Here is a 25,896-nt window from a genome sequence, read left to right as displayed (position 1 = left end):
TGGGGAGTGGTGTTGGTTGCAGTGCATAAGAGAGATCGTACTGCGTGCAGAGCTTCGGGTAGAACTGCCTCCCACCAGCTCTCGGGCTGTTCATATGTTCTTAACAAGAGTTTGACAGTGTTGGAAACAGCGGTCGCACATTGTATCTTTCTTTGTGTATTTACCGCCACCTAGTGTGTTGATCCTGTATTTGGCAACTTTGTTTCTCGTACATTTTATCTGCCATGAGTTGTAATTGTCTTTTCGATCGTCGGTGTTGGATCGCTCGGATGTGTGGTCTGGTCAATATTTTTTTGTAAATTGTTTGGTGCAGAGTCACTTAAAGTAAATCCCTGATCTCAATGGTACGGTTGTAGATTCTCGGCTGGTACAGTGTTAGGAATTCGGTAGTACTAATTGCTGTGCCCCTGTAGATTCTCTAGTAGTCAGGTAGCTTTATTTTGGGTTTCTCTCGCATCGGACGATCAGCAAGACCCACCACACTAAGAAGAAATATTTGGTAGGTACAGAATATTTCTTACATTCATTTACAAAAAAATAAGGTAAGTGTTTGTTCTTTGTTTTTTCTCTATTTATCGGTTAGTGTACGTTTATTTGTGTAGCCTTGCTCTGTATGAGTTAGCTATATTTACGGGGACAGTAGCAACCTGTCAAACTTATTGTGTTAGGTAAATGCTTGGGCATTGAATTCACTATTTATCGGTTAGTGACCCTGATTCTTTATTAATTTGTTGTCGGCTAACTTTGTAGTTAGCTACTGTATGGTCTTGAGGACAGTTGAAGCCTGTCTAGAGTACGTACTTGGTTAAGTTGTTACTGTACTGTTACTTTACCAACTATTTAAAGCGTAGCCTATTTAAGTTTGGTTATGGCTGATGAGGAGGTTAGTGGTTAGTTAGTGGTACACCTGAGGTTCAATTGGGTACTAGCAATGCTTCACATAATATTCAAGAGGGTAATGATTCGTCGTCTGCTGTTGAATCACAAAGTTCCTCTGCTGAATCGAGTCATGGCAGTGATTCAGCAGTGGTATTTAAAACTTTGAAAAGAAAGTTATATCAGGTGCAGGTGAAGGTCGCTGCACTTAAAAGAAAATTTAATGCTTTGCAGTCTGAGCCCAACTCTCTGCACTTGATAGCAACATTAGAAAAGGAAGTTGATGATTACTGGGAAGAGATTTCAGTGTTGCATGTTGAAATCTTGGACCAGGAGTCGGCATCAACAGAAAATTTAGAACTAAAAGCTGACCAGATTGAAGACTTAATTTGTAAATTGAAAGAGAGTTGTTTGCTTGCTGTAAAAACTCCCAGTGGTGAAGATAGGTCTTCAGGTTCTTCGATTCAATCTGCGGAGAACCATGATGAACCTCGTCCGATACTAACTGGGGAGTTTGTTTCGGAGCGTCCCTTTGTGCCACCATCAGAAAATGTTAGAGAGACCAGTGAGCTTTCAACATCTAGAGGCATGCCGAATCACCTAGAGCATCCACCTATTGTTCCCAAGGTTGAGCAAATAAAGTCTGAATTTTCACAGGCTAGGTGCAGTGGTCAGGCTTTAAATCCTGATGCTTACCCCTATGCTGCAAGGCCTACGGTGGTAGAAGAGGTGGTCCAAGGGAATGCCAGTATGTGTCATCCCCTGGCATATCGTGGACCTATCTCGGCTCCACCTGCTCCTAGGTTGGTATTGGATAAATTTGATGGGGATGTCATAAAGTTCTGGGATTTTAAGAAGAGATTCAGGCGCCATGTCGAGGAAGTGTACCCGTACTTTGAGGACCGCATGGCATTTTTAGAAAGCATGTGCATAGGGAGAGCCCACGAAGTTATAGCTGGCCTGAGTTGCCTCATCAGCAGCGAGGAGGCCTACATCAAAGCCTGGTCGCGTCTGGAGCAACGATTTGGAGATTCAAGAAAATTGATGCTTCGGTTGCGACAGGAACTTCTTGAGGGCCCGCCTATAAAGGAAGGTGATGCTGAAGCATTGCTTCAGTTAAGTGACCGCATGTACCGATGTGAGGTGAGCTTTCAAGGTTGGGATAAGGCCTGGATGCTAGATAGCCAGGACCTTATGCATGGCCTCTTTGAAAGATTGCCTTTCAAGGTGCGGTCACAGTTTGTTGCTGTAAGCAATGAGAGAGGTGGAGGGACCTTTGTGGATTTGAGGCTTCTCACTGAAAGGGCGGCGTCAGAAGCTGAAAGCGAGTACGGCCTGTTGCTGAGTAAAAAGAAGGACAGGGGGGTTGGTCAGCAGCGAACGAATGCAGAACATGGAGGTGGTAGAAGGTTTTGTGCTTCCCAGCAAGGGGTGAACCCCTCGGCTTCAGGCGCGAGGAGATCCTGTGTCTGCTGCCAAAAGGAACACCCGCTGTGGAAGTGTGATACTTTCCAAGCTAAGACTGTTGAAGGCAGAAGGGCCTTTGTAAAAGAAAAAAGACTGTGTTATGTTTGCTTACTGCCAGGCCATCAGGTTGCCCAGTGCAAAAGTAAGCTATTTTGTAGAGAGTGCAGCCATAAGCACAACTCACTTTTGCACTACAGTAGGGACAGACAAAGTGAAGAAAGCTCTTTGGCAAATGAGGTGAACCCTAAAATAGCCTGTTCCACCAATGTAAAACAAAATGAGTGCACCATATTCAAAGTGGTCCCGGTGAAGGTTTGGGCGAACAACAGCTCCAATTTTGTTCATACCTATGCCTTCATCGACGAGGGATCTAATGTTAACCTTTGCTCTTCCAGTTTAGCGGAGCGTCTGGGTGTGTCTCTCACTGCCACCAACATTGAATTAGTCACAACAAATGCGACGTCAGCACTGAACAAACGAGTAGATGGCATGGGTGTCCAAGGTGTGGATGAGGAGTCTGCCTTCATGTTAAATGATGTGTTTGTTGTAGATGAAGTTGTCGATGTTAGCAGCAGCATACCCAGTGCTGAATTAGTGGATGCCTTTCCACATTTGAAAGAATTAAATTTCCCTGTTTTAGAGGAGAAAAGGGTAGAATTGTTACTGGGGAGTGAGCTTCATCAGGCCTTCCTCCTAAAAGATGTGGTTCAAGGAAAGCCTGGTGAGCCATGTGGGTTGCGTACGGCTTTGGGTTGGACTGTATATGGTGCCAATAGTGGGGACAAAGAGCTGCAAGTTGTGCCACGCTTCATGGTGAATTTTGTTGAAGGTCGAGAGAAAAACGAAGAGTCATGTGAGCAGATCCTTAAGATCTTAGCTCAGGATTTCAATGACTGTAACGATGTGGCGAACCAGCGTGCTCTTTCTCAGGAGGATAAACAGGCACTTGGGACTTTGGAGAGGACGGTAAAGAAGGTAGATGGTCATTATTCTGTTGGCTTATTGTGGAAGGGAGATTACCCACATTTGTCAGACAGCAGGAAATTGGCTGAAAGGAGGCTATATAGTCTGCAAAGAAAATTCCTTTCAAATCCTGAATTATTGCAAAAGTACTCACACAAAATGTCTGAATATGTCACTAAGTATGCTGAGCCTGTTCCTAATGAGCAGCCAGCCAATGGTAAAACCTTTTTTATTCCACATCACTGCACCTCTGAATCGGTAAAATTTAGAGTGGTGTTTGACTGCAGTGCTCGCAGCAATGGCAGGTCTTTAAATGATGAATTGCTACATGGTCCTGACCTCACCAATGATGTCATTGGGGTGTTATTGCGGTTTCGACAACACCCTACAGCAATTATTGGTGATATTAAAGGCATGTTTTCTCAGGTTTTGGTGGAAGAGGAAGATAGAGATGCGCTGCGGTTCTTGTGGTTTGAGAAGGGGGATGTGAGTCGGGATCCTGTTGAATATCGTATGAAGACCCACGTGTTCGGCGCCAAATCGTCACCTTGCTGTGCGGCATTTGCTCTGAGGAGGACTGCGATGGACAATCTTTCTGGGGCTGATGCGGCAACTACGGACACGGTAGAAAATAATATTTATGTTGATGATTGGTGCATGTCTTGCACAACAGAAAGTGATGCACTTAAATTAGTCACCCAGCTTCGCCACTTACTGGCAACTGGTGGTTTTCATATAACCAAATTTGTGTCTAACAGTTGGAAGGTCCTGTCAACTATCCCTGAAGATGACCTGGCAGACGGTGTCGATTTAAGTGCAGGCAAGCTTCCGGTAACAAAAGCATTGGGGGTTGACTGGGATGTTGCCACAGACAAAATTCATGTTCGGGTGGGGATTGCTCAAAAGTCTATTACTCGGCGGGGCATCCTCTCAATGATAAATCAAACGTATGATCCATTGGGGATTATACAACCCTTTTTGCTCACAGCTAAAATAATCCTTCAAAAAGCCTGTTTTGCCAAATTGGGGTGGGATGAAGAGATAAATCTTCCTGATTTAAAGTTAAGTTGGGAAAAATGGTTAAATTTATTACCTGAGACTGAGAACTTGAAGCTTGATCGTTGTATTTTGTGTGCTGGCAAGCAATTGATTAGGATCGAGTTGCACAATTTTTCTGATGCCAGCTCAGTTGGTTATGGTGTTTGCTCGTATGCTAGATGCATGTATGCAGATGGCACAGTACAGTGTCGTTTTGTGATGGGCAAGTCACGTGTTGCACCTCTTAAAAGGGTAACAATTCCCAGACTGGAATTGGCAGCTGCAGTTCTTGCAGCCAAGCTAAGTGTTGTTATTTGTAAAGAGCTTGATTTTACATTCAATGGTGTATTTTTTTGGACGGATGCCTCAGTAGTGTTGCGATACTTGCACAATACGTCCACACGTTTTGAATTGTTTGTAGCCAATCGTATTGAAATGTTGCATACTCTTTCTTCAGTCGATCAATGGCGATTTGTACCTGGGGATCTCAACCCAGCTGATATTGGCTCTCGTAGTGTATTACCTGGTAAAATTGATCGTTTATTTTTGTGGTTGAATGGACCGTCATTTTTGTTAAATAGTGAGGACAAATGGCCTCGGCAGCCTGATTTTTTGACTGATTCAGCCGAGGATGGCTCGGAAGTTTGTAAGAGACAATGCTCCGCCCAAGTTGCTTGTTCTGATTCTAAAGTCGTCCTGACCCCGCTGTTTGCACGGTACTCGGATCTCCACAGGTTACAGCAAGCCGTTGCGTGGCTTATACGTTTCAAGGTCTATTTGCGCTGGAAGTGTTCTGCAGTTTCCTGTCCTCCTCCTGTCGGGTGCCTATCAGCTGAAGAAAGAAGAGAGGCACTAACAGCTATTCTCAAAGTCTCCCAAGCACAAGCCTTTCCAGGTGTGGTGGAGAAGCTCTCAAGTTCAAGTGCATCGGAAAGTTCTGTTGTCTCCATCACCGAAGCGCAGTTAGCGGAGTGTGCTGAGCTACGAAAGCTACAATCGTTAAGTCCATTTGTGTCTTCAGGAGTGCTGCGTGTGGGAGGTCGGCTGCAAAACTCTTCTCTGGCCTTCGAAAACAAGCATCCTGTGTTATTACCTCACAACCACCCGGTAACTGACCTGTTAATCAAGTTCCACCATGAGCGAGAGGGACACATGGGTGTTGGTCATGTGCTTGCCGACATGAACAGATCCTACTGGATTGTTAAAGGAAGGTCGGCTGTCAAGAAAGTTCTAATCAATTGTCCTACATGTCGCTTCTGGAAGGCCAGTACTGGCCGACAGCAGATGGCTAGTTTGCCCCAACAAAGAGTGACAGAATCAACACCCTTCATTGCAATTGGTACAGATTTAATGGGTCCGATTATGGTGACTATTGGACGTAGTCGAGTGAAGAGATACATCTGCATCTTCAACTGCATGACCACCAGGGCTGTGCATTTGGAAGTGGTCCCATCACTAAACACTGACGCTTTCATCCAAGCTTACAAGCGTTTTTGCAATCGCAGGAATGTGAGACCAACTGACATTTACAGTGACAATGGTGGTAATTTTGTAGCTGCAGAAACCAAGTTAAAGGAGGTAACTTGGCATTTTAACCCGCCTCGTGCCTCACATCAAGGGGGCTTTTACGAAGTGTTTTTCAGAATCTTCAGGAAGATTTTTCGCTCTATTGTAGCTGAAGCCACCCTCGGGGAATTTGAATTGCTAACATACACGTCTGAGATCGAACGAATAATCAACAATCGTCCGATAACTGCTCTCCCGTCGTCTCCTGATGATATGGCTACTTTAAGCCCAAATGCTATCCTTACTGGTACAGTTGTCGAAGAAAGTGAATCAGAAGACCTTTCCAAAGCTGATGTCTATCGCCGTTCGTGGAAGAAAACGCAATATTTGGCAAATAAGTTTTGGGAGCAGTGGGCAAAGCAATATCTGCCATTACTTCAGCCCAAGCAGAAATGGTTTGGTGCTTCACCGAACTTGCAACCTGGTGACTTGGTGTTGGTCAAAGACGATCTGACAGAGAGAGGCCGGTGGCCTAAAGCAATCATAATTGAAACTTTACCTGACAATGCTGGACTAGTGAGACGGGTACGTGTGCGCACAGCGGATGGGTCGATTTTCATGAGAGACATTCGAAACATTTGTTTGCTGGAGGGCGCTATCAATCAATGAACAGACATTTGTGTTGGCTGCCATGTGAGGCTTATGTTATATTGCATCGTTTGTTATATTGTAGGAGTAGTGTAAGTGTAACATTTTTATTAGTTTTCTGTTTGCAGCGCGCGAGCGCTATAAAGCCATAAGTACAGACTGTTTGTGATTTCGTGTTTTAAATAAGTCAGTAAGTCTGTAGTACACGCAATGCTGTCATTGCTTCGGCTGCTCTCGTTTGTTAGTTTTTGTTTGTTAAATTAAAATGTTGCAGCTCTTGTACCTTTAATGCTACGATAGCGGTGCTGCTTACCATTTTGTGTTCTTTATTTCTTTAGGGTTCCCTTTTGGAACGCTATTTAATTTGTGACTGCTTTTTTAAAGGCACCATTGTTGCTTTAATTTAAATTAACGTCTTGCAGCTTTGCGCCATTAATGCTAGATAGTAGTACCGTACTGCATTGCCATTTTGTGTCATCGTTTATGTTTATTTTTGTGTTTTATGACATCATATTGATGTAGCTGTTTTTTAGTTTAAAGGTGCCTTCATTTTCAATTATTATCTACTCTTTCAATTAACATCTTGCAGTAGTGACGCAAGATAGTAAAGTTTGGCTGCGTTACCAATTTGTGCTACTGTTTATATTCGTTTTTGTTAGTATGTTAGTTTATGTTAGTATACTGTAGGCTATATGTTAAGGAGTTATGTTGTGTCTTGTCACACATTACATTCTTGGTTTTGGTGCTGTTTCTCTAGTTTTAAAAGCGCCATTATTAACTGCCGCTTTTAGGGGTGGGAATGTTGGAAACAGCGGTCGCACATTGTATCTTTCTTTGTGTATTTACCGCCACCTAGTGTGTTGATCCTGTATTTGGCAACTTTGTTTCTCGTACATTTTATCTGCCATGAGTTGTAATTGTCTTTTCGATCGTCGGTGTTGGATCGCTCGGATGTGTGGTCTGGTCAATATTTTTTTGTAAATTGTTTGGTGCAGAGTCACTTAAAGTAAATCCCTGATCTCAATGGTACGGTTGTAGATTCTCGGCTGGTACAGTGTTAGGAATTCGGTAGTACTAATTGCTGTGCCCCTGTAGATTCTCTAGTAGTCAGGTAGCTTTATTTTGGGTTTCTCTCGCATCGGACGATCAGCAAGACCCACCACACTAAGAAGAAATATTTGGTAGGTACAGAATATTTCTTACAGACAGTTCTCCAAACAGTTTGGTTAATTCTTTCACATTGAGAGTTGCCGTTAGGGTGGTATGGTGTACTCCTGCTACTCGCAATTCCTCTGTCTGAAAGATATTGCTTGAAATCTTGAGACATGAATGAAGAGGCTCGGTCGCTGTGGATATACAAGGGATGACCAAATAAAGAAAAGAGTTGACCAAGGCAACGAATAACAGTGGGCGAAGTCATGTCTACATGCAAATGCGAAAGGATAGCGACTATATTCATCAACAACAATCAACATATACTTATTCCTGCCATCGAGGGGTCCTTTAAAGTCAATGCTGAGTCTTTCCCATGGCCTCATCGATTTAATCAACAATTCGGGTGGTTTACGATAAAATCGAGGTTTTAATTCAGCGCAGACTTTGCAGTGCAAACAAACATTTTTGACATCTTCCATAGAAAAGGGCAGATTTTTGGTGCGAATGAAATGGGATAAACGTGAAATGCCAGGGTGCCCAAGTTTTTCATGGATTTTGGTAAGATCGGGCGAGTTAGAAGATAGTGTACACGCTCTGGATAACGCATCTGGAACTACATTGCTCTTACCGGGTCGATGCAAGATGTCGTAATCGAAATTTCCCAATTCGGCACGCCACAGCTGGATTTTGTTGTTTTTAATTTTACCTAGTCGTTTTGGGTCAAACATGAAGGAAACGGCCCTTTGATCTGTCAGAAGTGTAAATTTGCGGCCATGTAATTAATGGCTCCACTTTCTAACCGCATCCATGATAGCCGAAGCTTCTTTTTCTACAGTTGAATAGTTTGCTTCGCAACGAGAAAAGGTTCTAGAGTGAAAGGCAACAGGTTGCCCTCCCTGATTTAAAGTGGCAGCTAAGGTATGCTCTGAAGCGTCGCACTCCACTACAAATGGAATTCCTTCTTTGACACTGGTGAGACAAGCAGATGCAAGACCTTCACGCAAAGTTTCGAAGCTTTTAATAGCGTCAGAGGGTAGAGGAAAAGAAGATGGTAGATTGGATTGTACTAAAGGTCTGAATTTTTCAGAGAAATCAGGTACCCATTTGGCATAATAAGAAAATATTCCCAAAACCCGTTGCAATTCCGGTTTAGATTTCGGCAAGGTAAGTTCGAGCAAGGGTTGAAGGCGTTCGGGGTCAGGTTTGATTTTACGGTGTGAAAGTCTATAACCCAGTAAGTCAATCTCATTACGAGCAAAAACACATTTCGATTCATTAAAAGTTAAGCCCTCGGCTTTAGCTGCAGCCAACAAGGCGTTTAATTTCGCGTCATGATCTGCTCGATCATTGCCACACACAGTTGTATTGTCAAGATAGGCATAGGCAGGGGCGCCGGAAGCGGGGGGGCAGGGGGGGGCGAATGCCCCCCTGCCCTCAAATTTTCTGCAGATGGAGGGGCAGGGGGGGCAATGGTGCCCTTTTAAAGTCATGTAAGCTACTACACATTTTTGCAATATAACAATTTCTGCTATTCGCTTTTAGCCTAATTATAATTTTTCATTTTTGCCTCAAAATGGTATTTACGGCACAAAATTTTGCAACACAGTACGGGCCTTGAAACTCGTTTTTTTTTTCGGCAGCCATCGTGGCCTACCGGGAGCTCCCTCTCGGCGGCCAAATCTGCGTGCTTGGAGGCCAAAATACAAAATAACGATAGCACAAGTAAATAGAATTAAACTTGCAACAATGCTAAAATGATCACTAAGCGTTGTTGAAGTCTGGGCCTGGGTGACGTCCTACAATAGAATCGTTGCACCACGCAATAACTGCTTTATCGGGATTGTAATCCAGTATATAGCCTATTATTCAAACGACACTCGCACGAGTGTCTCCAATGTGGCTGATTTTATAGAAGTTCGCCACTCCCCTAGAATTCTTTTAGCAACGAAAAACAACGTTCGACATGTGTTGACGATAACGGCAAGGTAATAAAATAAGTATTTCAATGATTAAAACAATACTTGTAGGCTTTAACTGCCCTTTGTCAGAACTGACGATGCACTAGCAAGTGCGAAATATTTTTTCTGTTACATCTACTGACATCTGATCGCTGTTGCCTTAGCAATTGAGGTTTTAGCTATTTCAATGATGTACATTACTAAAAGACATTAGGCTACTAAAAGAAGCATAATTTTTGCAAATATGATCAAAATATGTTTTGCTCATTGATGTCAACTAACTTAGTTCTCCTTTTTAACAACGTTCAATGTCCGACAACATCGAATCGACATAAAAACGACAATATTGCCAGCCGATGTAAATTAGCACTTCGGATTAAGACTTTGTTAAAATAAACGTCGGGAATTACAAACAAGACTTACAGCGCTGGCGATCGCAGATGGATATATTCCATCAATAACAAATATTCCCCGCACAATGCAACAGTGGCGATTATGACGCGCTGATCTAATTTTGCGTCACTCTTTGATACTACATATTTTCGACAGTTAATCCACGATCATTCTATTGCGAAATTAAATAATTGGCTAGAAGAGACCGGCGGCCAAACTTGGCCGATTGAGGAGGTAGCACCGGCGGTTCATTCAAGCACTACTTAGCGGCCATGGCCGCAGGCTGCTGTAAGGCTTGACAGTATAGGTTACATCATTATAACATAACATGGTGCCCTTCTTTGTATACCGGACTATCATTATCGCTATATTTTATCTTAAAACTTGAAAAAAAATTGGCCTTTTAGAAAACAAAAGTGCCCTTTTTTCGTAATCTTGCCCCCCCAGTCAAAAATCGTTCCGGCGCCCCTGGGCATAGGTATCAGTCAAATTATGCTTTTCGATCAGTTTGTCAACAATTTGTTGAAAAAACGACACACCGTTAGTAACACCAAATGGTAAGCGAGTGAGTTGAAATAATTTTCCTTCGGCTTCAAAAGCCATAAATGGGCGGTCAGCAGGACAAAGCGAAATTTGATAATAAGCGGATTTTAAATCTAAAGTGCTAAACACAGATCCTTCTGCGGTTTTCGCAATTTGGTCACTTATTTTAGGCAGCGGATAAGCATCAAGTAACGTAAATCTATTTATAGTTTGTGAATAGTCAACAACCATTCTTGGTTTATGTCGTCCATCTCTTGCAACCAGCACTTGTGCTCGCCAAGGTGAATAAAAAGGTTCGATAATTTTCTCGGACAAAAGTTTGCTCACCTCCTCCCGGATGAATTTACGATCTTCTTGATTGAAGTTCCGAGACTTAGTAGCGATGGGCTTTGGACTTAACAACGATATTTTCTTGTAAAGTGCACTGGTGCCATTCACAGGGGTTACATTATCTTCTTTACGCCATCTGTTAATGAGTCCATAAAGACCTTGATTTCTTCCTAACATGGGAGAACACTCAGCTGTTGCAACTGAATACAGCATTGACCTTTTTTTTTTTAAAGACAGACAAAAAATAACTATAAGAAATAGCTCGTGGCACCCCAGAGTATAATGAATGGCACCCCGGTTGGGAACCACTGCTATATACAGTAGTTACAATTATTATAAAAATACAGCCTGGCTTATTGTTTTCCATCTGAATCTGTGCTTCAAGCTAAAACCAGTCTGGACGCGTCGAAAAGCGCGTGGTTAAAGGGTCGATCCTCACACGGTCACACCCACGGGGTCTACGTTACCTGAGTACAACTACTGTACATGCAAGAGTTGGGTTGCTCAGTGAGGAAAGTAGGCAAAACCTTTATATTGCGCTCGAAACAATCACGATACCGAAATAAAGTGAAAACGCATATTCGTTGTTTCGCGCCACACAACGCTCTGTCAAGTTCTGTGCCTTTGCATCATAACGAATCCAGTGCATCAACTGCGTATGTGTATGCCGAAAAGTACCTGGATGCAGGGCCGTTAAGAGGATAATTTGAGCCGCGTACCAATGAGATCCTCGAGGTTTAAATCAAGACAGGTTTAAGCACAATGCACTACAGTAGAAATTCGCCCATAGTGACACCTGAAGGAACCGCGGAAAAAGTGTCACTACAAACGAAGTCAAGGTAAAATGGCCGCAGATGACTACAGTAAAACTCGCATATAACGGACAGTCGGGACCAGCGAAATTCGTCCGTTATATGCGATATCCGTTATGTACGAGGTATTTTACATTGTTTACAGTGACGTTCGGCGGCTTAAACCGTTGGGAAAGCAACTTGGAAATATGCTGCAGCAAGGTAGTAGGCACGAAGGGCGTAACCGTCGGGCGAAGCCCGAAGGCGTGTTGCCGAAGGCAACACTTCCAGCGGGGGGTCTGGGGGGCCTCCCCCAGAAATTTTTGAAAAACACTTCCAATTTGGTGCGCTCTGAGAGCATTTCCAAAACAAATCAAAAATAAAAGTCTGTCAAATTGTGCTTCGCCTATGTCGTGATCATACATCCATTTAATGTTTAGAAGTCATGAACAATCTTAATTTTAACGTTGCAGGACCAAAATCCTGTGTTAGACATGGAATAATAGTTGTCTAAATGTTTAATTCGTCATGAATGTTCATTTTCAGATATTCAGTTAAGCCTACACTACAAAAACTAACACTTAGGCCTAAACATTACAACCGCAAGCAATTTGTACAAAAAGCTGGATAAGTTTGCCTCCTGCGTATAGAAGCTTAACAAACTAAATATTGCATCTGCACTTGAACGTTCATTGACGAAGTAACGTTATATCAACGCTGTAAAAAGGGCAAAGGCATGGCTATGAAAGCTAGTACAGTAGGCTAAAGTACATGGCGAGGAGACATCAAAAAACAGCAACAAGCTTTTTGGCATTATGATGCTGTGCGTGTACCGTGACGAGAGACCATTCTGACGAGTTAGTCTAGTCGCTCTAGCGAATGTACGCATTGACGTCACTGGGAAAGCACAACCAACCTACCATAACCATAACACATCTGATTGGCTAAGCAGCTGGTGACGTTTTGCAAAACGAGTGAGGATTGGATGAAACGAAGGCGTTTTTTGACATTTTTGAATCTGGGAAAGCAAGTTTGATAGTGGCTTACCTGGAGCCTCAGTGATTGTTTCTGACAGAAGCGTTTGCGTCAATTGGCATTTATAGGCAAGACATGCGGTTTGGTGAAGACTTAGACTACTCACAAGCGTTACGAGTAATTCTAGTCACGAATACAGTAATTTTCAAGTTAAAATAGACGTGATAAAAATAATAAGTTAAACCTAGAATTTAGTCATTATATTTTGCATAGTTTTTGCTAAGGTAAGCACTGCTTTCCTTGCTTTCCCTCATCGATCGTCACTGATTGTTTACATTGTTTTTTACAACCTGCCTTATGCGGAGAGAACTGAGATCACAACTCACAAGAACGAAAGCCTAGAACTAGCCTAGCAGCCACAGTAGCCACTTTGCCTTCGCTTTTATTACATCATATGAAGCCTGCTCATAAAGCTTTTTATCATCTTGCTTGCGCATTGATAAAGTATATATTATTGCATCACAAACTAACGAGTGTCCTTATACGGAAATTTTTGAGCCCAAGGGACAAAAATGTGGTGTCACTGTAAGCAAAGTGTTCATATACACAAAGTCACTATAGGCGAAGTCATTTCTATGCAAAACATATGGTTTGCAAACGGGACTTTGCAACAGGTGTCCCTATGGGGCATAGGCGAAGTGTCACTAGGCTATAGCCAAAGTCACTATAGGCGAATTCTACTGCATATCAAAAGAATATGCGGTGGTTTCTTCATGTTCCTGGGACCTTTAGAGAGGTTACGGATCCTTAATTTCATTCCGGGCCCGTGTCCAAACTTACCCCCTAGTTTCTCCCTGTCAACGATACTGACTGGATGCATCGAATGCATTAGGACTAGGAGACACTTTTTCGGAGCATTAGTGAATCTAGGAGTGCGCGTGCTCCCTAAACCCGAGAAGAACATATAATATTTCTACGTTTTTCGCACGCTTTGCTTGCTCATTCACTTACAATCACAATGTGTATTAACCACACAACAAACTAAGAAAAAAGTACAAGAACAGTGGATAATTATAGCTAAAACAATACAATAATTCAATTCAAACATGATAGTGCTTCGGCGACAGACAAAGACGAGGTCGGGAATTAGGCTAAATCTCAATTTTATAAAAAAAAATGTATCACCAATACGCTTAAATAAGTGCAAATAAGTAAGTGTTGAAAATAATTTGAGATAAAAAGGTATTCTTTTTATTTTTTTAGAAAATGTGTTTCAAATTTTGCTAGGAAAATAATGGGAAAATTAGCTTTGTTTTTCACTTCAGTTAAATGCATATCACAGTATGTTTATTAATATCAGTTTAACTTGCCATTCATTATTGTGGCACGAATGAAGTATTGACACTTTAACTAAGTGAATAAATAAAAGTAGATAAGCAAAGAAAATCCACCAAAAGAAATCCTATCCTTGATAGTTTGCATTGCAACAAACCACTTTTTTAAGAGCAAAGCATGTAGAGAAGTTAGAACATAGTACTACAACAGAACACATGAAACTTTCAGTTGTTTTTAGGCCACGATTTTGTTTTTGTGCAGACATGTATCGACGTGACACAACAAGAATTCAAAGGCGTATTGACGGAATATTAGCCCTTAAGATTTATTGAAAGCAGTTAGCAGATTTTTATTGTTATCAATGGCGGATCCAGAAGGGGGCGCTTGGGAACAGCGCCCCACTAAAACACAAATAAGTAACTACATTCACGTTGTATTTGGAAGATCGGATTAATGCAGATCTTACACATCATTGTTTTGTGTTGAAATCGCTTTCCTTAAGGCTATTCGCTGGATCCGCCCTCGATTGTTCCTAGCCTACAGTGCTACACCCTCGAATGTGGTCAAACGCCACTATACAAAAACTAGTTATCTAAAAACAAGAACACAAAAGCAATTGGCTGCTTAGCCTTTGAACCAATTAATAACGATAGGCTTAAATTTGGTTCCATCAAGAAAAGAATACGCTTCGATTTTTTGTCAATTGTCAAATTGTCGAGGCAACATGCAGTTTCTACTGCGGTGATGTATCTCTTTGAAGCTATTATATTGTTGTATCTGCAGCGTGTCGCATCGTTTGTGGTAGACGCACCATGGTATGACGGCTTATCCACAATTTCTATTATTCACTGTGGTGGATACATCGTCGCTTTCTTCCAAGCGACAAAGGCATGAACTGGATCCGACCTGTAACTGAAATTAATGTTATTTTAGTCTCTTGGTTTTAATCCGTAGCTTTGTAAAGCAAAGTCTGCAGTGTGCCAGTTCACAGCTAATCACTTAAGTATCAGTCAGTTGGTTAGTTGGTGTTACGAATTGAATTGATACCAATTCAAGATCTATACCTGAAATTTTCAACCATACTCTGAGACAATGATGACGTAGAATGTTGGTGAACGTGATGTTGAACAACAGTTACTTTGAAACCAGAAATGTTAACAATGTTGTGTTTACGTACTTTAAATAGGCTTTGAAGTCAACAAAGGATATCAAACTATGTGTGCAAAATCAATACATGTATGTGCGCTTAAAATAGCCTACATAAAATCGCTTTGACAGACCTTATCACATTTTTTCAAAGCAAGAAACAAAGTTGATGTTATAAAATAAGTCGATGTCGGCAGAGCGTACAAAGATTACTTAAAAGTTAATTTTGGTACAAAAATAACCGAAACATTATGAAGTGTCCAACAACCCAACAAAAATCATACCTGGAGTCGCCTGTCATACATTGGGATTGTGATGAAAACGGACGTTGCTGATACAAGGAATTTTGTACCGAAGAACCGTAAACCGAAGAATTGACCATTTGTGACGTTCTTGGAACAGTACGATGGCTTAATTGCCTATATCCTGCAGCTGATAGTCTAACATTAAAAATAAAACAATATGCGTTTGTTGCATGGCGATCTATACTACTGGCCTTCCCAACGTGGCAACAGCCAAACAATGTGGGGGCCTATTAAGTTTTGGCAACTAACAGGTATTAGGCGTAAAAAAGGCGTTTTTGCATGAATTATTACTAAAAACAAATACTTCTGGATTAGAAAACAAATTTTTTAACATACTGAGTGTTTTGAAAGTTGGGTCACTCTTGATTTCGTGTACCTTGATTCTGTTGATATCTTGATTCTCATGGTATTCTTAACATGTAGCTATTGTCCTGCTTTCTTGCCACTTATTTAATAATATTACATCTTATTTACGTTTTGGCACTATATTTACAATTTTTAGGCTAAAAAACATTACTTGAGCAATGAAAATTGCTGATTTCATGTTGTAACACTTATCTCAGTTGGTAAATTGAAATTTCGTATAGGCCCCCACATTATTTGGCTGTTGCCACGTTGGGATGGCCAGTAGTATAGATCGCCATGGTTTGTTGGTAATAAGACGTTGACACAATTTCAAAACAGAAAAAAAATCAAAACGGTGATGAACTGTTTTATTTTGATCAACAACGCATGAGTACAAAATAATTGATACTGCGAGAAGAACACAATAAACGTAGCCAGGTCAGAAACTTTAAAGAACCGGAGAATCTTATAATGTTTTCAAGAAAACCTTTTGTACAATTAAGAGATTTTTTTAATCTTTGGATAGTGGACTTCTTATCATTGTGGGGCAGAGGTGTCCAAACTTTTTCCAAGGCGGGCCAAATTTGATAATGCGGAAGTGTCGTGGGCCAACAGTTTCCGACGATCTTGATTTGCGTAAAGAAAGATGTACATAGTCTATAGCAATATTATAATATTGCATGCCATCTTCAATTATATCAGGGGAGAGGGGTTAATTTTAATTTCAACTTTAGCCCTGGTTTTAAAACACAACAGGGCATTCTAAGACCTCTGGAGTTTTTTTCTAATTTTTGTCCAAAACCCCCCTCCACCCTGAAAATTACTTTTCGCGTGAAATCTACGCCAATTTTTGTTTATGACATTTAAAGATCAAATATTATTTGGTGCTGTACTAAAACACGTTAATAATGTTGCAAGACAGCCGCAAACAGTTTTTCTGGTTTATTTACATTGTGAAACACGGTAAAGTGGTCATTTCGATTTGTGCGCATGACTACGCGCATGATGTGCAAAAACGTACCGCAAATACAAATTTCTGTATTGAAGAAATAAAGAATAGACTATTACATCAAATTGATCCAAAAGTATTGTACAGCTTTTACTTCACAAGTATGGCTTCTTAAGTACACCTACCATTCTGACAAAAGTAGAACTTTAAACCTTCTTTGATAAGATAGATATGTAGTCGCTAACGAAGCCACAATTGTGTGGCGAAAGCTTCACAATACACTTGAATTTATCAACTTAGTACGGTAGCCTACTCTCCACCTCCCCCTCCCCCCTACCCCTACCTATACATATCTCGAGATATCACAAGTTAGGCTGCATAAGTTATCTGCTTTTCAATCAGAAATTTACACTTACAAAAACTTTGTAAAACACAGCTATGTTAGTGTCAAAGGTGAAACTGACGTCTTGATTTCTATACCCAGGTCAAGTCTGGTGCGAAGTTAATGATAGACAACTGTAAAATATCACGTAAATGGGAATCGCTTAGCTTTAATCTCAAGCGGTTTTTGTTCAAGTGCATAAACGAAAACGTCTGCTCACACAAATAAGTTGGACCAGGGGCGCCGGAAGGATTTTTGACTGGAGGGGGGCAGGATTATGAAAAAAGGGCACTTTTGTTGCTGAAAGGCCAATTTTTTTCAAGTTTTAAGATATAGCGATAATGCTCATCTAGCAGCTCATCCATTATCGAGTAATGATACAAGTGTCCGGTATACAAAGAACAATGGCACGTAAGGGCATCATGCTGTGTTATAATGATGTAACCTACTGCGATACAGAATTTTGTGACGTGAATATTATTTTGAGGCAAAAGGAAAGACTATAAAGTATAGTTTGGCTAAAAGTGAATAGAAGAAATTGTTGTAATGCAAAATGTGCAGTAGCTGTTCGATGTTCTCTCGTTTGACTTGTAGTAGCTTAGATTGGCAATGCCTCCTCGTGCAGCCAAGATACGGTAGTTGGGTCCAGTTGTCGAATACCAATGATTCCACTTGGGGGCCGTAAGATGGAACATTCATGGAGTATGTGTTGCATTGTTTGCTCTACCGCTCCGCAGACACACATCGGCGTATTATGCAACCCCCACCTAAACACATCGTCACATCTGATCCTGTTCAATGTAACCCATGCCTTTCTTGAGAGGTCTGCTCCAGTAGGGATGGAGAGTGCTGGTATAACTGAAAACTGGGGAGGGATATGTGGCAGCTCGTTCCATTCCTGGGCCCATGTCTCCATGCAGCTGAAGTTCTTATCCACAAGCTGTGTAGCATATCGATGGAATGGGCGTCTTGATGGTAGGCGTTGAGGTCTGACTAGTCCATTTCTTTGGGAGTGACTGTGGAGAAGGTGTTGAGGATCGAGTCTTCCATGCAAAGCCAGTTTGTAAGAGGCTTCTTCCCTACGTATATGAGCAGGAGCAATGCCAGCCAAAGTAGGCAGATAAGCAGTATAGGTGTGGGGCGGAGACAGCCAGTGATGATGCGCAAGGTGTCGTTAATGCATACATTCATCTTTTTTGTGTGTCTGCTGCGGTTCCACACAGCTGAGGCATATTCGGCTGAGCTGTAGACCAAGGCTAGTGCACTTGTACGCAAGGTTGATACTCGGGCTCCCCATCCTGTTCCTGCAAGGCTTCTCAAGAGGTTATTTCGCGAGGTAACCTTGGCACGGAGTGACTCGATGTGGGGTCTGTAGGTGCAGTAGCTTACATGACCTTAAAATGGCACCATTGTAAACCACACATCAAACTCTGTAACTAAGTTTTTATTCTTTTTATCTTAATTTAAAAACACGTGATGTGATGAGTTGAAATTAACACCATATTCGGCTGCAGTGCCATTATATTGTAGAGTGCCTCCAAATTTGGCTGCAGTGCCGTCTAAATTTTGATGATTAAGTAAATGATAATTTCAAAGTTAAAATAATTTGGTGCCACTGCAGCCGAATATGGTGTTAATTTCAACTCATCACATCACGTTTTCTTGAAATAAGATAAAAATAATAAAAACTTTACAAAAGTAACAGGTGAACTATAGTTACTGAGTTTGATGTGTGGTTTACAAGCTAAAACTCTGAAGAAGGAAAACCACAAACAAGGGAAGTTATAAACACATAACTTAACAAAATGTTGAACTGAAATTACCTGAAGTTGCCAATCATACTCTGAGATGGTGATGGCAATGGATGTTGCTGATAATAGGGACTTTGTGGCAAACCGCCAGGAGAATAATTGACCATTTGTGATGGTGTTGAAGCAGAAAGATAGCTTGAAGAGAATTGCCCATACCCTGCAGTTGGTTGTCCGACACTAATAAAACAATTTGGGCGTTTGTTGCAAATAGGACAGTGACACAATTTTAAAACAGAAAAGATTTCAAAACTTTCATTTACAGTCTCCGAATCTTACGATGTTTTTAAAAAAAAACTTTTCTAAAGTTAGGAAACTTTTTTAATCAATGGTTGGTGAACTTCTTATCATTGTAAGCTATTTAGTAAACGGTTATTCCTTTGCAATTAATACTATTTCTCCAACACCATATTCGGCTGCAGTGCCATTAAATTGTAGAGTGTCACCAAATTCGGCTGCAGTGCCGTCCAAATTTTAGCTGTTTAAGTAGATGACAATTTCAAAGTTAAGACAATTTGGTAGCTCTGCAGCCGAATATGGTGTTAATTTCAACTCATCACATCACGTTTTCTTAAATTAAGATAAAAAGAATAAAAACTTTACAAAAGTTACAGGTGAACAATAGTTACTGAGTTTGATCTGTGGTTTACAAACTAAAACTCTGAAGAAGGAAGGCAACAAACAATTAGCGAGCTATAAACACCAAATTCAACGAAACGTGAAGGTAAAAAGTTGCAACTATAACAAGTTTTTGCTTTGAAAAGTTTCTCACTAACACGCCTAACTGACACAGTTTGGTTCGTTTCGTTTCGATACCTTCGGCTTGTCATATGATGAGATAGAGATGGCGATGGACGTTGCTGATGATAGGAACTTTGTGGGAAATCACTAGCCGAATAATTGACCGTTGGTGACGGTGTCGAAGCAGTAGGATTGCTAGAGCATTGCCCATATCCTGCAGCTGGTTGTCCGACACTAAAAGCAAATATAAAAAACTTTATGGGTTTGTTGCAAATAGGACATTGACACAATTTCAAAACAGGAAAAAATTTCAAAACTTTAATCTACAATCTCCGAATCTTATGGTGTTTTAAAAAAGCCAAATTTAGTAACTGACATTTTAGTAACTAAATTCAACGAAACATGAAGGCAAAAAGTTACAACCATAACGAGTTTTTGCTTTGAAAAGTTTCTTACTAATACGCGTTACTGACACAGTTTGGTTAGTTTCGATTCAATTTTTTCAAAGATGGTCATATAAAGTGGTTTATAGGTCATATAAATGTCGACTTTGGTCATATAAAGTGGAGTATTGCAGCAAATCAACCACACTAATAATTGTTTAAGGTCTGAGTATAAAGAAATAAATTAAATGTGAAAACATCTCTTTTTGCATGGCAAAAAATATATGACTTTTGAGTTTTTGTTTGGAGCGGTTTGTCTGACCACAGACTTCTGCCATTTAGCATTTTCATACAGTGCTCGCGTACCACCTACGCTACAACCAGAAAATCTCAAAAATATACAATAAAATGCAAGAAAGTTTAACGAATTTTAGCACAGCGCTTCAAGACAAAAAGATTTTAATATTAGACTAAATATAATTACAGTAAGCTGTTGAGCTGTCGGAATAGTAGAAGACCAATAAATAGGGTACACTACTACTGCTTTTATCAGTAGCAACATTGAAAACTGAAAAGTTTTGGCTTTTCTGTTGAACAACCTAGGTCAGAAGTTCCCAAACTGTGCGTCGCCACGCCCTTGGTGCGTAGTTTAAATTTTTCAAGGGCTTCACACAATGACTCCGCTTCGTATCTAAACTAAATTGCATTATGAAGCGCTCACAGTCATGGTTATACCTTATGTGCATGAGAACTCATCATTGCGAAACTGTAGCAGTTGCTTATGGTTTAACAATCACATAGCGCAATTCTAAATTCATTTCGTCGCGGGACAAATAAAGGCTGAAGACACAAATAAAAATGTCTGAAATTCCTATCGCTGAGTGCGTTGCAAGTCTAACTAGCAAAAGTCTAACAAAAATTTTCAAAAACGTCCCAACTAGGGATAGTCCCAACGAAAAAAGTTGAAAAACAACTGACCTAGATGCAGGGCCGGATTAAGGGTACTGTAGGCCTAAGGCTGTTTACTAGAGAAGGGCCTAATTTTGCAAACCAAGCTACAAAAAGTCATAAAAATGCATATAATACATGAAAAATTGAAATTATTTACCGTAGGCTACTGCAAAATAACATCAACACGACAGAAAAATAGCTAATGATGGCGCGTAATTGGTTTTGGAAACAAACGCAATTTTTATTGTCGAATTTGAAGCAGATGGAAAAGATTTTGAAAAGAAAGAAATGGATAGTAGGCACCTATGGTAATACTCTACCTAATGACACTCTAAACCAGTGGTTCTTAACCTGGGCGCTACCGCCCCCTAGTGGGCGCTGTTAACTTTTAGAGGGGCGGAAATATTCAGGGGGCGTTATAGGGGGCGCTACATTCAGAAGGTGTAACGATATTTTCCTCACTGCAAATTTGCTTTAGTAGTTCTGCTGGGGGTACGAGAATCCACCGAGGATGAGGAGCTATATACAGTATAGAGATTGTGTTTAACAAGGGAAGTAGTGATTCTCTCTCAGAGCATTCTATGTTGGCCTATGCAGCACAATGCACAACACCATCCGACAAGCGTGGACGTCGGATGGTGTTGTGCATGGCCTTTGTTGTTGATAATGGGCATTGTTTCCCTTTCCTTGTAGTAAGTAAATGGCATTTTGTGGTCAGCTTTTGGCAGGGAGGCTTTAGAGTCTAAACCAGAGGCTTTAGAGTCTAAACCATGGGTTTTTAACCTTTTTTCCACAGCGACCCCCTCAGAGCAATCAATGTAGTCTCGCGACCCCCCATAAGAGTATTTAACCAAAGCATATTTAATGCAAAATTTAACCACATTTGATTCATGCCGACATCTAGTTATGTTTAGTTTTGCTGTTCCAATGTAAACTTCTGAAACGAAAAACGTTTTTTTGCAATGTTATTACGGCTTTTATTACATTTCCTCCGATTGTTATTTCCATTTTCTATCAAGCTTAGCAAAGATAATAGGAGAAAAAATAATCAGAATAATCTACGTTTTCACACTTTCACCTGTTGAATTTATTGCAATCTTTTATGGATTTATTTAAATCATTTTCAGTGAGATGGTTGGTGCTGCATATTTTTAACTATTAAGTTTGTCAATGCGTGCACCTGTTGCTGAAAAAACTTTCAAACAAAATAGCCGACACTAATTTTTTTCAATGCTTTTGGAAACCATACTGAGAAATCTATAAGCTTATTTTGCATGATTCTACATCATTTTGCTTTTTTACCATAGCGTGGTTAGCCTACTCGTTAACTTCAGTCTGCACAATGCAACGTAGCCTACAAGAACTTGGTGAAAAATATCGAATGCTTTCCTATAGTTAAAGCCTTGCAACTTCTGAAAGCTTAAACGATATATATTATAACCCCAAGTAAAGGAATGGTCGATTGCGAAAACAACACAGTTTTTAATCACAGTTTTTATCGTTTAGAATATATATCTAAACTCAATTTCGGTAAAAGTGGCGCCTATAGCCTACGTGGATTTGGAAATGGGCTCATATGTATTGACTCAACTCAGTCATTCGTTTTTAAGCAAAAACTGTAGGTTACTGGCACTGGATTTGTATCACTATCAGCCTTACAAAAATTTAACCTTAAAAAATTGAGGGCCGAATTTTTCCAGGGCCTAAGGCTATCTATAGCCTTATTAGCCTAATGCCTAATGGTTAATCCGGCCCTGCCTAGATGTTGCCTCATAAACGCTTGAATCTCCTAGAAATAAAATTAATTATGACACAATACTGCACACTGAGTAATTTGAAAGTTTGCGCAAATTGTATTAGTTTATTTTAACTATTTTTAACCGTGGACGTCCAAGTGTCAACTTAAGTGAGTTTCTCGCGTACCATCTGAAAGATCTTCGCGTACCACAGTTTGGGAACCACTGTGATAGTGCAAGCCAGGGATGCCAGCGACAAATTGCCAATAAACCTAGATTGTGTGCTAAAAAAAACCCAGATGAGGCAAAAAAAACCCAAGTCCAGAAAATATGTAGTAAAGCGGTTAAAAAAACCTGCGTGTGCTTTTAGCACCATTTTAAATCGTTACACAGAAGCCTCAGAAAGCTACAAATAGTAACACGTAGGTCGTAGGTATATATAATTATACAATATAGCCTACATGCTTATGTTGATATGGTACGGTAGATAATATATGGAATATAACTATATACAAAAACAAGAGCTTGGCAGGCCTATATGGGCTCACAGCAAAGATTTTGGTTCAGAATTGCCTTTATGGTAAAGCGTTAACCAACATTTTTAAAACTGACTAGATGTACGAGTGTATAGGCTAGCCATTAAGGTTAGTTTTGTCTTTTGAACTAACTTTTTGCTGTGTGAGTTGTAGACTGCGGCTGAGGAGAATCATCATGCCTGCTTAGTGCTTACAGTTTGGTGTACAACTATGGTAACTTGGTTCTTAGCAATAAACCCTGCTTAGCCTTTTTCATTTGAACATAATGTTGAAAAGAATAACTCAAATTCACAATAAACAAATGTTCAGTCACACATATAGTTGTACTACTCCAATTTTTAGTCATCCACATTTTCATAAAGATGGATCATTTCTTCAGCATCCTGTACCTCAATGACTGCAGTAACTGATGCAAAAAACATTAGCTTATCATTTTTGTGTTGCAGTGTGGACCATTTATCGAGGATCCCAGTGCTTTAATACCGTGCAAGCTCTGTACAAAGTTAAAAACCAAAAAACCTAGATTTACCTCAATTTGAGAAAAAAAAACTTAAAACCCAGATGTCGTCAAAAAAACCCAGATCTAGGTGGAAAAACCAAGCTCTGGCATCCTTGGTGCAAGCAGACAACAATATCAAGGTTGCCAGATGGGTAAATGGTGCCATAAACATTGATATAATTCAGTGAAAGTTGAAAATACTTAGTAACATCAATAAAAGCTTCCCATATGGACTATAGACAAAAATTTGATAAAAAGTGATGCAGTTCAAAGGTGTTTTTTTTTTAAATAAAAAGCATAAAATTAATAGCAAACTTTGCAACTTTTTCAATACCGGTACTGTAATTAACCTCGGCCTTGGTTGTGACGTTGCGATTCTACGCAAATTACGTCAACAATTGATAGGCCTAATAGCAAAAGCCACTAACTTATTACAATTCTTAGGCCAGCGATCGAGCGGTTAAAGAAACAGTTAGCTATATCAACTACGGTACCCTTAACTATAGGTTGCTCATAGTAAAATTCGTTTTTTTTTTTGCAACATTATTGATCAAAAAGTGATCTTGATCTTCAAGATCACGATCTGGATCTTTAAGATCACGTTGTTTTGGTGATCTAATCTTGATCTTTAAGATCACATATTCTAGGTGATTTTGATCTTGCCCATCTCTAGCTAAAGTTCATGACAACTTCAGTCCCTATTCTGTCTATTTAAAGCTTGTGTTTTAAACTTTTCTTTACACCCTACAAAATTTTTAAAACGGTCTAACCTTTGCTGAGTTGGTAAAAGTGTAGGCGAACTTGTTCTTGTGTGAGGTTTCGTTGTGGCCCCTCGAACCCTAACAGACAAGCCGCCATTTTTCGTAGTGAATTTGTTAGGGTTGTAGCATTCAGAAAAATGAACATCGATGACTTGCAGTTTTCCCTCGAGCTGAAGCACTCGGAACATATAAAGTCTGCGATTGCCATGACTGTAATAGTTTCCGTTGATAAAGGAGACGGTAATGTTTGGAAAATCCTTGTAGTCTAAAGCTCCGCTTAGAATGCTATCTATGCTATCATTAACAGAATATGTTTTTCTATTAACAAAATTTTCAGTTCGAAAATTTTTGCTGATACTATCTTGCATAAATCTTATTTCTAACGGTTCTAGGGAGAGCATTTTACTTGCAAGTGTTTAGTGGTTGTCTACTTGTCTTTAAAAGACAATGAACACATTACAATTCTATGGCTGGTTTTGTTTCAGTCTTGAAGCAAAACTTATATTCCGTACCTGGGAATTCCCCTACAGGTAAGCCTATCCTCGATTTTAATATTTAACCTATATGGTGAAAACATTGGTGTTAAAATTGACTGGTCGCGTATTGCTTAGGCCTACAATAATTCTTCTAGAATCTAAAGACATGTTGCTCAATTTGCCTCGTGACGTCTGTGCCCGTCAATACTAAAGTAAGCTAATTTATTATCACGTGGCAAGGCAACGTTTGGCGCTTTGGAGAAACTTAGCCTATTTGGTTGATCAATACTTGAATTCATTCTTATATGATCAGTAAGCTCTTAAAACTGACGACATCGAAATTGATTGTTTGTAATCTTTGTAGCCTACATTTACAATTGGTGCGTTATATGATATGTAGGCTATATCAGTAGCGTAGCGTCTAAGGTGCACGGGGAGCACATGCCTCCCTATTATTTTAACAGTAAAACCGCTTGAATAGACTAGCCGGTCTATTTTTCACTGGTGGCTAATCTAATTTTTAGTAGACCGCAGTTTTCACATATATTGGGTACACTCGCTTTAATTTAATGGCCAACTTGGCTTTTCTGTGAGAATAGGTTTGGGTGAGTTAGATATTTCTTTTATGTTAAAACGTTTCTTACACAAAATTTTATTTTATTTAGACCAGGGGTTGTCAAACGTGGCCATCGGCCCTCCAAGGGGCTACAGAGCGTTCTCAGTGGGGCCACGATGAAAGGCTTCATTAATGAATTATAACATGTTTTAATTGACAGAAACGTAGAATTGTACCGGTAACACAAAAAGCACTCATGTAGGCCTAAGGAATGTGCCGCCCTTCAAGAAAAAGTCTGTGAAAATGAAATGCGTTTTTTTATCAGATTTTAATCAAAATCAAAA

At 40.2% G+C, this 25,896-nt stretch overlaps 3 protein-coding genes across 3 annotated transcripts in view; 2 read left to right on the top strand and 1 right to left on the bottom strand.

The window, feature by feature from the left end:
• Positions 1 to 868: 868 nt before the first annotated feature.
• Positions 869 to 4,303, top strand: LOC145773899 (uncharacterized). Its single transcript, XM_082585023.1, has 3 exons — positions 869 to 883; positions 1,111 to 4,194; positions 4,295 to 4,303. The coding sequence occupies exons 1-3, from the start codon at positions 869 to 871 to the stop codon at positions 4,301 to 4,303; spliced, it is 3,108 nt and encodes a 1,035-aa protein (XP_082441149.1).
• The window catches only part of LOC145774475 (uncharacterized), a 30,487-nt gene continuing 8,883 nt past the window's right edge, over positions 4,293 to 25,896 (top strand). Inside the window, exon 1 of the mRNA XM_082585731.1 lies at positions 4,293 to 6,993. Coding sequence (XP_082441857.1) covers positions 4,528 to 6,519 — 1,992 coding nt within the window. The 5' untranslated portion in view covers positions 4,293 to 4,527 and the 3' untranslated portion in view covers positions 6,520 to 6,993. The remainder of the gene's footprint in view (positions 6,994 to 25,896) is intronic.
• On the bottom strand, positions 13,715 to 24,802 carry LOC145774478 (uncharacterized). The gene is made up of 5 exons (XM_082585733.1): positions 24,530 to 24,802; positions 19,730 to 19,888; positions 18,929 to 19,093; positions 15,409 to 15,564; positions 13,715 to 14,884 (listed from the first exon to the last, which is right to left on the bottom strand). The coding sequence occupies exons 1-5, from the start codon at positions 24,706 to 24,708 to the stop codon at positions 14,824 to 14,826; spliced, it is 720 nt and encodes a 239-aa protein (XP_082441859.1). The 5' UTR covers positions 24,709 to 24,802; the 3' UTR covers positions 13,715 to 14,823.

The sequence above is a fragment of the Aplidium turbinatum genome, chromosome 7 (assembly GCF_918807975.1).
Source record: "Aplidium turbinatum chromosome 7, kaAplTurb1.1, whole genome shotgun sequence".
NCBI lineage: Eukaryota > Metazoa > Chordata > Ascidiacea > Aplousobranchia > Polyclinidae > Aplidium > Aplidium turbinatum.
Note: the sequence above shows the minus strand (reverse complement) of the source record. Positions and strands in the feature narration are given on the sequence as shown.